The sequence below is a fragment of the Anguilla anguilla genome, chromosome 2 (genome assembly GCF_013347855.1).
Source record: "Anguilla anguilla isolate fAngAng1 chromosome 2, fAngAng1.pri, whole genome shotgun sequence".
Taxonomy (NCBI): Eukaryota; Metazoa; Chordata; class Actinopteri; order Anguilliformes; family Anguillidae; genus Anguilla; species Anguilla anguilla.
This window is the reverse complement of record NC_049202.1, coordinates 58,044,941-58,057,729: the sequence shown is the minus strand read 5'-3', so window position 1 is coordinate 58,057,729 and position 12,789 is coordinate 58,044,941. Positions and strand designations below refer to the sequence as shown.

Below are 12,789 nucleotides of genomic sequence, written 5' to 3'. Positions count from 1 at the left end.
TCCCTAGGATGCAGGCGCCAGTGTAGGCAATCCATCCAGGCCATTAATGAATCAATCTGCCATTTTGCTGTTTTCTTTATAACTATCATTAGACAGATTTCAATGGCAACTGCTACATAGGGTTTATTCAGTCTGGGTGTTTCTGCATTTATTTAAGCCTTACTGATATAGCCAGGGATGGCAAAACAAAATAAGATTTCAGATGAAACAATTAATTGATTGGATCTACAATACGATGATCCACCCCACCTAACACAAGATGTCTTCACAATGTTACTGGAATGTTCTGTCAGTGTTGTAACATTCCCACTGCATGGCAGCATTTGTGTCAGCTGGGTTGTTATGAGCAGTAAGACATCCATAAATTAGCGCTGACACCAGATTATCTTGGCTTGTTTTTTTTTTTTTTTGTTTTTTTTTTTTTTGCCTGCACACTTAAGATCAAACTTCGAAGCACTGTTCAGGCAAAGTTGATCGAAACGAATCGAAACGAATGATAATATGATGTTAAGAGAATACGTTATAAGAAAGAAAACATCAGAAATTTTACTTTAACTTTTGTTCTATACATTTTATTAACCTGTACAATTAGGCGGCACTGGCCTGTCATGCATCAAAATGAAAAAAGGGGTTCACAAGACCACCTGCTTCCCAAATCTGCAACTAACTCCCACGATTAATGAAAAGGCACCCCTGTGGAGATACTGTCACAGCGTGCTCTCACCGTTCCCTGTGCCGCCCTCGGAGAGATATTCAAAGCAGCTGGGCTGTATTTCTGTTTCTTCTCAGCTTTGGTGACAAGACAGATGAAGGTACTGCCAAAGAGTAACATTTGTATTGTAAAGAGTCACCTTGAATATGCAAATTGAGGTACTGGAGATCTCAGTTCCCAGCGACATGCACACAGCTAGGATAATCCTTCACCGCTCGCTCAGAAAATAAAATGGGTTCTTTGGCTTGTCTCCATCAAGGAACCTGTTCTTTATGAAACTCTGTATGGTAAATGGCAGGTGTGAAAAGTCTGAAAGCTCCGAGATGAAACCACTTTGCCTGGCCTGGAACCCTTGAGCTCGACCCTTGAACCCATGGAGACACAGAGGAGCCTTTTGGAAGCCCTTTCTTCTGATAGTCTGCCATTATGGTAACTTTGTGTGGCAATTGGACGGAACCCAAAATTTCAGAACAATTTTAAGGATAATCAAGTGTACTCTTATGTAATGTGATAATGTTATCGCAGTTACTGCTTGGAACCTGAACTTCTCTTCAGGCAAGTTTTCTAACTTTAGTTTATCAATGCATTTAACTAACAAATCAGGCAAGCCTCATGTAACGCTCCCATGGATAGCATGGGCTCTCTGTAGTGTAAAAAAAAAAATCAGTTATTCACTGATTATCCCGATAGTTATTTTGAAACATTACATGAATGGCTAATTTAATTCTGCAGGCCACAGCTTTAAAGTCACCTGGGCTGTATATTTGTGTCAATATGCAGATTTATGCTGAAGTTAATTGAACCTGCTGTGTCATAACCTGTGTAAGTCATAAATTTCAGCGGTGTATTAAGACAAATAAGGGGTGCCTTAGCTATATGACAGCCAATATATGGCTCCTAGTCTTCTTCTAGTTATCAGGTTTACTTCCATGGGCCCGGATAGCTCAGTCGGGTCAAGGGTCAAAGGTCAGGGGTTTAAGTCGCTGGTCAGGTGCCATAGTTTACAGTGGCTGGCTATAGACCTTCATGGATGACCTTCAGGCTTCCTTTGCCCTCTAAAAAGACGTCTTTCCACCTGACCCAGTCAATGAAGTAACTGAGCCTTTTCCCTCCTGCTGAACTTTGTGTCTCGCTGGGAGATTTCAGTCCCACGATCCTTTGCACCCCGCAGGGCGATATTCAAAGCTGCAGGTGTGTGGGCTCAGGGTTCTCAGCTCCTCCTAATTTCACTGATAAATCATAACCTGCAGCTTCTTCTAGGGCGAGGTCCAAATGGCTCCAAACTCACATTTCCATAACGGGCCCGCTGTTGCACCGTTCATTTGCTTAGCAGAAAACGAAAAAAAGAAATGATCCATTTACACAGCTGGGATTGTGGGAAAAAAGGTCTGCTCTCCTTTAAAAAATGAAGAAGTGTGCCCATAGCATTGCGCACGGTTTGAACAATCCTGCATAGCACCATGCACGCAATGTTACTGCAGCAACAGAATGCAACAGCCTAGTTCAGTCCTTGCAGACTGGCACAGAATAGCATACACACTGTGTACGGGAAACCAATTTAGACATGAATGATAAAAATTTTAAAAAAGGATTACTGTCTGCTGTGCAGGCTTATGAAATCTTATTTTTAAATTGTCAAGTAAATTCATTCATTCAAAAAAAAAATGTGTTTTGGATGTCTCAAGGCACCAGAATTGTGCGATGACTTAAGGCTTTGCTTAAGACATGTAAGGTCTGGAGGGGCAGCTTAAAGTTTGGAATAGGATTTGGCAGGTTATAGCGCATATATCATGAGTCAGTGGCTTGAATTATTGTATTTAGTTGAAATCTTTCCTGGATAAATCATTGAATCATCAGGTGAAATAACTGATTGGTCGATGAGTAAAGGACATGCTGGAAATTTGGCAGACCGGTTACATGGGTGTGTCAGCCGGGACATGGTCATAGGCAGGGTCCTACCAAAATCTTGGCCGTGAAAATCACATCACAGACCTCAAAATCAGCTTCTTCCAAACTGATCCCATGTACTTGATCATTTGCCATGGAATGACCTACATTGTATTGAAGCTTAGAAAATTTTAATTGTTCAAAATTTACTGTGAGAATTTGGTCGGGTCCAAGTCATTGACTAACCTGGATCCAAACCCCAGTTGGGTTTTTAGAAGTTTGATTGTCAGTGTGACATTGCATTACAGGAATTTAGCAGAAGTTCTTATCCAGAGTGACTTATACAACTTTATGCATCCACTTATACAGCGGGATATATGCACTGAAGCAATGCAATACCTTGCTCAAGGGTACAACGGCAGTGTTCCACCTGGGAATTGAACCTGTGACCTTTAGGTTACAAGACCAGCTCTTTACCTATTATACTACACTGACCATGCTGTTGTGATCGTAGTTGTGGTCTCCTCACACGTTTGCATAGTTGTATAGTTTGTAAATGAAAGAGTGGTCTCTTAAAACTGTATTGTGCTTGCTTGCACTCTACCTTACGTTAAATGTCAATAGTAATGCTAATACATTGATATCTAAACAGACATCTCCCAATTCAAGAAGTCTGCTCATCATGATATTAGTACGTTGGCTTCTGGTTCTGCTGCAACTTTAACAAGCTACCTACATATGTGCACAACTGCTAGCACAAGTAGCAACATAAAACAGGCAGCAACTTGTTAACTAACTGGAGTTACCTGTGGACTGAATTTACTTGCAAACAAGGTAGCCTACTGTGTGTATGACTGGCAAATAGCCTGAGCAGATGGGAGTCTGAAATTCGGTTAGTGAGGCAACGCAACTCATTTGAACATTTGTCAGTGAATTCCAGCTATCAGGAAGATGCTAGGAATAGAATTTTCTTTTTAAATCAAAATGTGCAAATATAATTGACAAACTGAGCTAAGCTAGGTTGATTGCATTACTTTTGAGGTTCAGTGTATTGGTGACAATTGGCATTTTTGAACAAGGTAAAATGTTTTATGGGATTTATAATTGTCTGGAAAAACAAAATGCCTGAAAACACAGGGGGATTGCCAGGTGATAAATGATAAATAGTACTCTGCCTTCCAAACTTTGGAGAAAAGGGAAGAAAATAATTTTCTTAATGAATTTTAAAAGCCTAAAACACAAGTGACAGAGAGAAGAGAGCGTTTTTTGCAGCAAAAAGGCCGTTCTGTTCCAACAGAGCACATTTGCAAAAACAGGGTGGGTCTGTTCGACCTCTTCGACAGAAGAGCCTCAAACTATGATGATTCAAATGAACTCATAAAAGGTGTTTAATCATTACCAATTTAAAAAAGGATTCAAATGATGATCAGATCTGGATACTTTTGTGTGAGAAAGCATGCAGAAACATGTGAAGCAAAAAAAGAAGATTATTTATGCAAACCTTTTTTTTTGCACTGAGCCACTGAAACCAAAACATTATACCATTTTATTTAATGACAGGTAATGAACAGTGGAGAAGTGGCAGAACAGTTATGTTGTTCTCTATTTATATTGTATCAAAAACCAACATATATGTGTATGTAGTTTAAAAACTTCTAAAACGTAACATGAAAATTGCGCTGCACCATGATCAATTAAAAGACAAATAATACCTTATTTTAGGGACACTGTCAGTGACAGGAAATATCAGCGGAGAACAGGCTGAACTAAATGTAACCCTTTATTTCATCTCTTCTTTCCCACGCTGAACTGGTTTTGCCAATATACCACAGCATACCATTTATGCCATTAAAGTAGTGCTTTTATCAGTTGTCATCTTTGAAAAAATAAAATAATAGGTGTCGTTTGCTCTGCAAATATTGCTTGGTCACCATTCTAAATATCCACAAGGTCAATGTGCAGTGAGGTTTTTGATAATGTAACTTTACCGCTATTATGTTTGTAATCATAACTGTCGCAGGCCTGCTCCCGCTATACAAACATGCAGAGGCAAGCATTAGACACATAGAGATGTAAACTCATTCAGTCACACAAGCTTAGTCTGTGTTGCTCTCTCACTCCCACACACACACCACACACACATATACACACCATACACACCACACACACACACATTCACATGCACAGAATCTGTAAGAGCACAATAAAGTGAAAAAACCCCCCAAAAAAGTTTTTTATTAGTCTGATCCCAGTAACCGTGGATTATGTACAACTTGATCTGGGGGGGGGGGCGGTCCTTGGAGTCTTGTGGACTGACAGAGAAAAAACACAAACCTTGAAACCTTGTACAGAACACATAGGCCACTGTGTTGCTATGAATGAGTGATTTTACAACTCAGAATGAGCAGCTAGTCTGACAGGAACAAAGACTTCACATTTTTCATCTTTACTCAGTCTTCTGAGGATTTGCGCCTGGAAGACAAAGTTCCTGTATAATTCAGCTCCTTTATAAGAACGCTTCCTGGCCCCCAATGCACCCCCACAAACAACAAACCGACAAGGGCACACACAGACACATTCACATACAGGCACAAGCACACACACAGTAACAAACACACACACACACACACACACACAAACACACATGAATGCATAAGCACACACACAAGCACACTAACAAACACGCACACACGTCACACATACACACAAGCCCACAAACACATACACACATACACCCCTTATGCAAGCTTATGCACACACCCATAAACACATTGTCACATGCATCCATCTTATTTTTTCCTTCATCAGATTTTTAAGAATGTGTGTAGGATGCAGGGGGAGAGAGAGAAGCAAACAGACAGGCAGGCATACAAACAGACAGACAGATAGACAGACAGACAAGCAGACAGATAGACAGGCAGACATACAGACAGATAGACAGACACACAGGTAAGCAGACAGACAGATTAACAGACAGACAGGCAACCTGACAGACAGACAGGCTTCCTGTGGTACACACTTGCCCATCAGGCTCTGCTGAGGCAGGGCCCCACCTCTAGGGGGCGATGCAAGCACTCACACACAGGCCAAAGGGAGGGAAGGGGGTTATTAAAGGCCAGATGGGAGTCTCACTGCCCCCCGTCTGCTCAGGGCCTGAAAAACAAAGACGGAATGACAGAGAGTGAAGGAATGACAGAGAGAGTGAAGGAATTATGGAGAGAGTGAAGGAATGATGGAGAGAGTGAAGGAATGATGAGAGAGTGAAGGATGATGGAGAGAGTGAAGGAATGATGAGAGTGAAGGAATGACGGAGAGAGTGAAGGAATGATGGAGAGAGCAAAGGAATGACAGATAGAGTGAATGGGCCTGACTTGTGTCCAGCAGGAAGCTGTCAGGTTTGGCCTTCAGTCCTGACTCCTGACTCCTAGTGAAACTCTGCCGCATCTGACCCACCTCTGATGTGTGGAACAGAGGGGTATTTAGGAGGGATGTGTGGAACAGAGGGGTATTTAGGAGGGATGTGCGGGGCAGAGGGGTATTTAGGAGGGATGTGTGGAACTGAGGGGTATTTAGGAGGGATGTGCAGGGCAGAGGGGTATTTAGGAGGGATGTGCGGGGCAGAGGGGTATTTAGGAGGGATGTGTGGAACAGAGGGGCATTTAGGAGGGATGTGTGGAACTGAGGGGTATTTATGAGGGATGTGTGGAACAGAGGGGTATTTAGGAGGGATGTGTGGAACTGAGGGGTATTTAGGAGGGATGTGTGGAACTGAGGGGTATTTAGGAGGGATGTGTGGAACAGAGGGGTATTTAGGAGGGATGTGTGGAACAGAGGGGTATTTAGGAGGGATGTGCGGGGCAGAGGGGTATTTAGGAGGGATGTGTGGAACAGAGGGGTATTTAGGAGGGATGTGTGGAACAGAGGGGTATTTAGGAGGGATGTGCGGGGCAGAGGGGTATTTAGGAGGGATGTGTGGAACAGAGGGGTATTTATGAGGGATGTGTGGAACAGAGGGGTATTTAGGAGGGATGTGCGGGGCAGAGGGGTATTTAGGAGGGATGTGTAGAACAGAGGGGTATTTATGAGGGATGTGTGGAACAGAGGGGTATTTAGGAGGGATGTGTGGAACAGAGGGGTATTTAGGAGGGATGTGCGGGGCAGAGGGGTATTTAGGAGGGATGTGTGGAACAGAGGGGTATTTAGGAGGGATGTGTGGAACAGAGGGGTATTTATGAGGGATGTGTGGAACAGAGGGGTATTTAGGAGGGATGTGTGGAACAGAGGGGTATTTATGAGGGATGTGTGGAACAGAGGGGTATTTAGGAGGGATGTGTGGAACAGAGGGGTATTTAGGAGGGATGTGCGGGGCAGAGGGGTATTTAGGAGGGATGTGTGGAACAGAGGGGTATTTAGGAGGGATGTGTGGGGCAGAGGGGTATTTAGGAGGGATGTGTGGAACAGAGGGGTATTTAGGAGGGATGTGTGGAACAGAGGGGTATTTAGGAGGGATGTGTGGAACAGAGGGGTATTTAGGAGGGATGTGCGGGGCAGAGGGGTATTTAGGAGGGATGTGTGGAACAGAGGGGTATTTAGGAGGGATGTGTGGGGCAGAGGGGTATTTAGGAGGGATGTGTGGAACAGAGGGGTATTTAGGAGGGATGTGCGGGGCAGAGGGGTATTTAGGAGGGATGTGTGGAACAGAGGGGTATTTATGAGGGATGTGTGGAACAGAGGGGTATTTAGGAGGGATGTGTGGAACAGAGGGGTATCTATGATTGGCATATGGGGCATTTTCATCTCAAAGCCGGTAATGTATCACCCCAGATTACCACAACTCCAGACACTACACTGCAAACTCTGGCCACCCAGCCACAGAAGTCTCTGGTGCTTAGATATACCCACAGTGACTGTGTTGCACTCAGACACACGTCCTTGAATGAATTTTAGAACGGAAGAGAAATTAACGCCTCAGCTTCAAAGTTAGGTAGACAGGACTTTCAATTCAAAGTTAAGATGGCATTATCAGTTCAGCACCCGACCCACATTAAGAGGAAACGTTATAAATTCAGTACCTGACAAATCTATAAAAATCTGAGGTGTTACTCATTTGGGGCAAAGAGTATCAGTCATTACCAACCACAACCAAACCTGAGGGACATAAAGAGAGAAAGGGATGGAGAGAGAGGTAGACAGAGAAAGCGGGGGAGTGAAAGAACATTTAGTGATAGTGTGAAGGATGGAAGGCAAGAGTGTGTACATTTATAAATTACATAACACAGCAGTTAAAAACATTTACTTCACTCTCTGTAGGTCTGATCTGGTAATGTGTAAAACATTCAAATGCTTCTTGAGCTTGTCTGCCAATAACATGTCACCAGACAGAATTTATTTGAATTTAATTATTTGAGGGTGAGAGAGAGGCAGAGAGGGAGGGAGGGAAAAAGAGAGGGGGAGAGGGAGTGAGAGAGCTGGCGCACTACAGCAGAGGAATGGAGAGGGAGACAGAGAGGAAGACGAAGGTCCAAAGAGGATGGTGTAAGAGCGAGTGTTCAGGTGATGAAGACTGAACTCAAGTCTTTATTCCATCTGCAGGTCTGTCATGCCAGAATTCTTACTTCTATGATGGGGTGTGGCAGGGGTCAGGGGTTGAGGGGCTGGGGGGGGGGGTCAGTTTTGGCTCATCCATGCACACAAAAAAGATCTCCCATGCTGTTACAGTGGTTATTCTTATCCAACTTCATACAAATTATTGTGGAAAAAAGAACAAAGAAAAAAAAACAGCCTATTGATACAGATCTATGTACACGCGTCCTGTCCATGAGTTTCCTTTTCTTCTCAGTTTTCCCCCTTTGAAAACTTTGGGGAGCTGCATTACTTGGTGTCACGTTTGCCGTTCTTCTTCTCTGGGTCCTTGACCCCCCCCCCCCCCCCAAACATTTTTCACAAAGACGGGGGGAGAGGAAGCCAAGCACTGATCTGAGATCAGTATCGAATCTGAACACCAGAGTCCTCGGTTTCATATGCACATAAAGAGCACTATGCACAGCTCTGGAGAAATTTAAGAGACCACGTCAAATTTGCAGGTTCATAGTTTATGGGTATGTGTCTGTGTGACATTTTGATATTTTTGATATCTGACTTCTGATATTCTCCCATTAACTTTTGACCGCATTTGTTTATAATTACAAACAAAATAAATTGTCATTCAGAACATTTATTTGCAGAAAATGGCAACTGGTCAAAATATTTAAAATACAGCATTGTTATACTTTGAATTATGGAACCTAAACAAGTTTATGCCCATGAATAATATAATAAAAATAACAATGTCTTCCCTCAACTATCAATATTTGGTGGATTAACCACGATTCTTCTGCACAAAATATGGGGTGCTCTCTTAATTTTCTCCAGAGCAGTAATAAACATCTACTTCGATGTATCCAGCTGAACTGCTGAGAGAGGAGAAAGAAGCAAAGGTTCTCCCTCAGTAGATCACCTTGTGTCCAATGTCTACTTATTTTTCTTCCAGTCCAACTGTACAGGAATATTAAACGGTCTTTTTACAAATGGTGACAGGAGCATGAGGCAAACCCCGCCCCTTTCCCCCCATGCTGAGTACCAAGTCCCCCCCCCCCACCCCTCATCCCTTGTCCCTCATCCCCTGCCCAAGGCTCATTATGAACCCCAGCTTTGAAGACCAACAAAAAACAAAGGTTTTGGTCTGTTTTACATTCAAGAAATTTGTAACTGCCGTTCTGCTTAAAGAAGATGCTTTTCCTCAAGCAGATAAAGCAAGGCTACAGCTGCACATACCCTGATTCTCCTTACAGAGACTGGAGCAGACAAACACCAAAGTTCTTCTGCTGTCGTCACACACTCTTAGCTCTGCGTGTGTGAGTGTGTGTGAGTGCGTGTGTGTGTGTGTGAGAGAGAGCGCGCGTGTGTGTGTGTGTGTGTGTGAGAGAGAGAATGCGTGTGTGTATGTGTGTGTGTGAGACAGTGTGTGTGTGTGTGTGTGTGTGAGAGAGAGAATGCGTGTGTGTATGTGTGTGTGTGAGACAGTGTGTGTGTGTGTGTGTGCATGTGTGTGTGTGAGAGAGTGTGTGTGTGCGTGAGGTTGTGTGAGACAGTGTGTGTGTGAGAGAGTGTGTGTGTGTGTGTGTGTGAGAGAGAATGCGTGTGTGTATGTGTGTGTGAGACAGTGTGTGTGTGAGAGTGTGTGTGTGAGGGAGTGTGTGTGCGTGAGGTTGTGTGAGTGTATGTGTGTGTGTGCGAGTGTGTGTGTGAGTGCATGCGTGTGTGTGTGAGAGAGAGCGCGTGTGTGTGAGAGAGAGAATGCATGTGTGTGTGAGACAGTGTTTGTGTGTGTGTGTGTGTGTGTGTGAGAGAGAGTGTGTGTGTGTGTGTGTGTGCAAGGTTGTGTGAGTGTATGTGTGTGTGTGCATGTGTGTGTGTGCGTGAGGTTGTGTGAGTGTATTTGTGTGTGTGCGTGAGGTTGTGTGAGTGTATGTGTGTGTGCGAGTGTGTGTGTGATGAGATGACTGATCAGGCACAAAGCCCCTTGTTGTTTATATCCAGTAAGATGTAAGGAAACTGCAGGAATTTCTAAAAAAAAAAAAAAAAGAATAACAAAATCTAATGTTTCCCACAAGGGCACCAGAGGAGTTTGGCAGAAGACTGATTTTTTATTTTGCCTTTCTTTTGTTCATTTCTTTTTCACTTTGGGGGTGTGGTGTGGGTGGGGGGGGGGCAGACAGGAAGTTGACCAGTACATGGACCAGAGAACAAGTGTCCCCTCAGCATCTGGAGAGAAGGGAGGGAGAGAGAGAGAGAGAGAAAGAGGAAGAGAAAGAAGAAATCGCTGCTCCCCCATTAGCCCCTGTGGCGCCCCTGGTGGCTGCCCCAGGAATTTTCCATAGTCTTCATAATGGAGACCGCTCTATTTCTCCAGCCCCCACTGAGAAGAGACAGGGAGGGGAAAAAGAGCGAGAAGGGGGGAGAGGGGTGAGCAAGGTCCATTGTCCACAGTCCATTGTATGTAGGGGTGCGGCCCAGAGTCTTATTTTGGGGTGCTGGGCTTTTTGGGGGTCCCGGGGCGCTTGCTCTGCCACAGGTGCCCGGGGATGGTGAAGGCGTCGACGCTCATGGACATGGTCTTAGACGGGATGGCGGTGAACTGCTTGCGGTCGGAGCTGTACTTGTAGATGGACTCCACCAGGGCGGCGCTGATCACGCGCGGCCCGATGCCCGTCAGCCGCATCATCTCCCCCGTCTCCGGGTTCATGGTGTACACCGCCCGGAACTGGCAGCTGGAGTCACGGAACAGGATCAGGAAGTGGTTGGCCGTGCACTTCTCCATCTCCTGAGAGGGAGAGAGAGAGGGAGGAGAGTCAGAGAGAGAGAGTAGGTGAGAGGGAGAGAGAGGCAGGGAGCAAGAGAGATGGAGAGAGAGAAGGTGAAAGAGACAAAAAGGAGGTAAGAGAGAGAGGAGAGATGGAGAGAAGGAGAGATGGAGTGAGAGTTTGTATCTAACACAACAGGTTACACATTTCACTGTGCATATGATTGACTTGACAACACTAAGAAAGACTTGGCACAAGCACAGCCAATAAGATCAGCTGACACAGAAGCCTGGCCCAGCCCGGCCAATGAAAGTGGCCGGCGCAGGCAGACTCACCTCCACAATCTTACTCCTCTGCTGTTCGTTGACCTTCCCGGCCAGGCAGCAGCGGGACAGGGCGTTGTGGATGATGAACTTGTTGGACTTAAAGCTCGGCTCCTTGAAGAGTTTTGGCCCTGGAACAGCCAAACACCCAGATCAACCAAAAACACCTGCACCCCCGAAAACCCACAAGCCCAAAATCAAACCAGAAATGAACACTCGGGCCTGCACAGCAAACATACATGATGAAATCAAAATCATAGTCGTAATGTTTTACACAAAGTGCTACAAAGTCCATTAGAACCAACAGAACATGCTATAAATGAAAAAAAACACACACAGACACAAACACACCGTCAAAATGAATATGGGTCACTAAATAATAAAGACACCTAAAGCATCAAGACTCAGAAGAAATAATCAGAAGAATAAACTCGTTACTGAACAGCAAAGTCTAATCTGAGTTGAGCAGTTGGCCATTTGATGTCCTCTTAAACCATCTGTATGATCCAAACAGGAGCCAGTGACCACTGATAGCTCACTGTGCCCAAAACAGCAAAGCTGAAATCCAGAAGAAAATCCATCACCAGAGCTTCGAGCTTCAGGATTCCCAATAACTTCCCCGGATCATCCGGGAAACAGAAACTATTTTGGTCACCAAAATAAAGACTCAAGCATTGTCCTTTAAGCCTCTTTTTTCAAAGCCTGTTTCCTAAATTACAAATCAATATGCCACCAGAATCGTGTTGCTCTTAAACTATGGCCTGAAAATCGCTGTGGTCACTGGGCCAATGGCCCAATAAAAATAGATCAGCTGTCAGAACTTAACTGACAGAGCACTTAGGGGCTCAGATCTGGACATTTTCATTCACAATGCAGGCAGTGAGCGCCGTTGGCAAGGTCAGGGAAGGTATGGCGAACAGGTAAATCAGAAGTGATCTAGAGCATTCTCTCAGGAAGCCTGTTATTTCATTTTCGCTACGGGGTCAGGCAGTGGATCCGAGCCCACAGTTAGGAAACGTAACGCGTGGAGCCACTCGAAGGCGGCAGGACTTCCCGGATACCCTCCCAATCCCCCGAAGCACATTCGCCAGTCTTGAGCCGAGAGATCAAGGCCGCTTCACCTGTGTACTCCGGAATGGACGCAGGGGAGGAGGCGGTGGAGGCGTTCTCCCAGTCTTTCTCTCCATTCTGATTGGCCAGTCGGCTGGGTGACATCAGCCTCGAGGGTGACTGAGATCGGCTGGGAGGGGAGAGAGACAAGCGTGAGAGACTGGAAAGAGAGACGGGAGGTGTAGGGAGAATGAGAGAAAGAGAGAGAAGGAGAGGTGCTGTGTAGCTGAGTGTAATGTGGTTACCTGGGTGATTGCTTGTTGCTGCTGGTGTCGTTGGCCATGCTGGACAGGTTGAGAGATGAGTGGGAGTAAACTTTACTGAGCTTCGAGCCTGAGAGGGGCAATCACAAAGACAGTCAATCATGGAGAGCCAAACGCAGAGCCAATCACAGAGAGACTAACACAGAGAGAGT

At 44.9% G+C, this 12,789-nt stretch overlaps 2 protein-coding genes across 7 annotated transcripts in view; both read right to left on the bottom strand.

Moving 5' to 3' along the window:
- Window positions 1-5,279: 5,279 nt before the first annotated feature.
- On the bottom strand, window positions 5,280-9,243 carry LOC118220373 (adhesive plaque matrix protein-like). Its single transcript, XM_035404240.1, has 3 exons — window positions 9,237-9,243; window positions 6,690-7,396; window positions 5,280-6,659 (listed from the first exon to the last, which is right to left on the bottom strand). Exons 1-3 carry the CDS (start codon window positions 9,241-9,243, stop codon window positions 6,024-6,026), a joined length of 1,350 nt encoding a protein of 449 aa, XP_035260131.1. The 3' UTR covers window positions 5,280-6,023.
- Window positions 9,244-10,206: 963 nt separating this feature from the next.
- Window positions 10,207-12,789, bottom strand: part of LOC118221382 (calmodulin-regulated spectrin-associated protein 3-like) — a 34,244-nt gene continuing 31,661 nt past the window's right edge. For all 6 annotated transcript variants that reach the window (XM_035406411.1, XM_035406414.1, XM_035406412.1 and 3 more), the window contains 4 exons: window positions 12,620-12,707; window positions 12,386-12,504; window positions 11,277-11,395; window positions 10,207-10,961 (listed from right to left, as the gene is read on the bottom strand). In XM_035406411.1, the coding sequence (XP_035262302.1) occupies window positions 10,659-10,961; window positions 11,277-11,395; window positions 12,386-12,504; window positions 12,620-12,707 (629 nt within the window). In that variant the 3' untranslated portion in view covers window positions 10,207-10,658. The remainder of the gene's footprint in view (window positions 10,962-11,276; window positions 11,396-12,385; window positions 12,505-12,619; window positions 12,708-12,789) is intronic.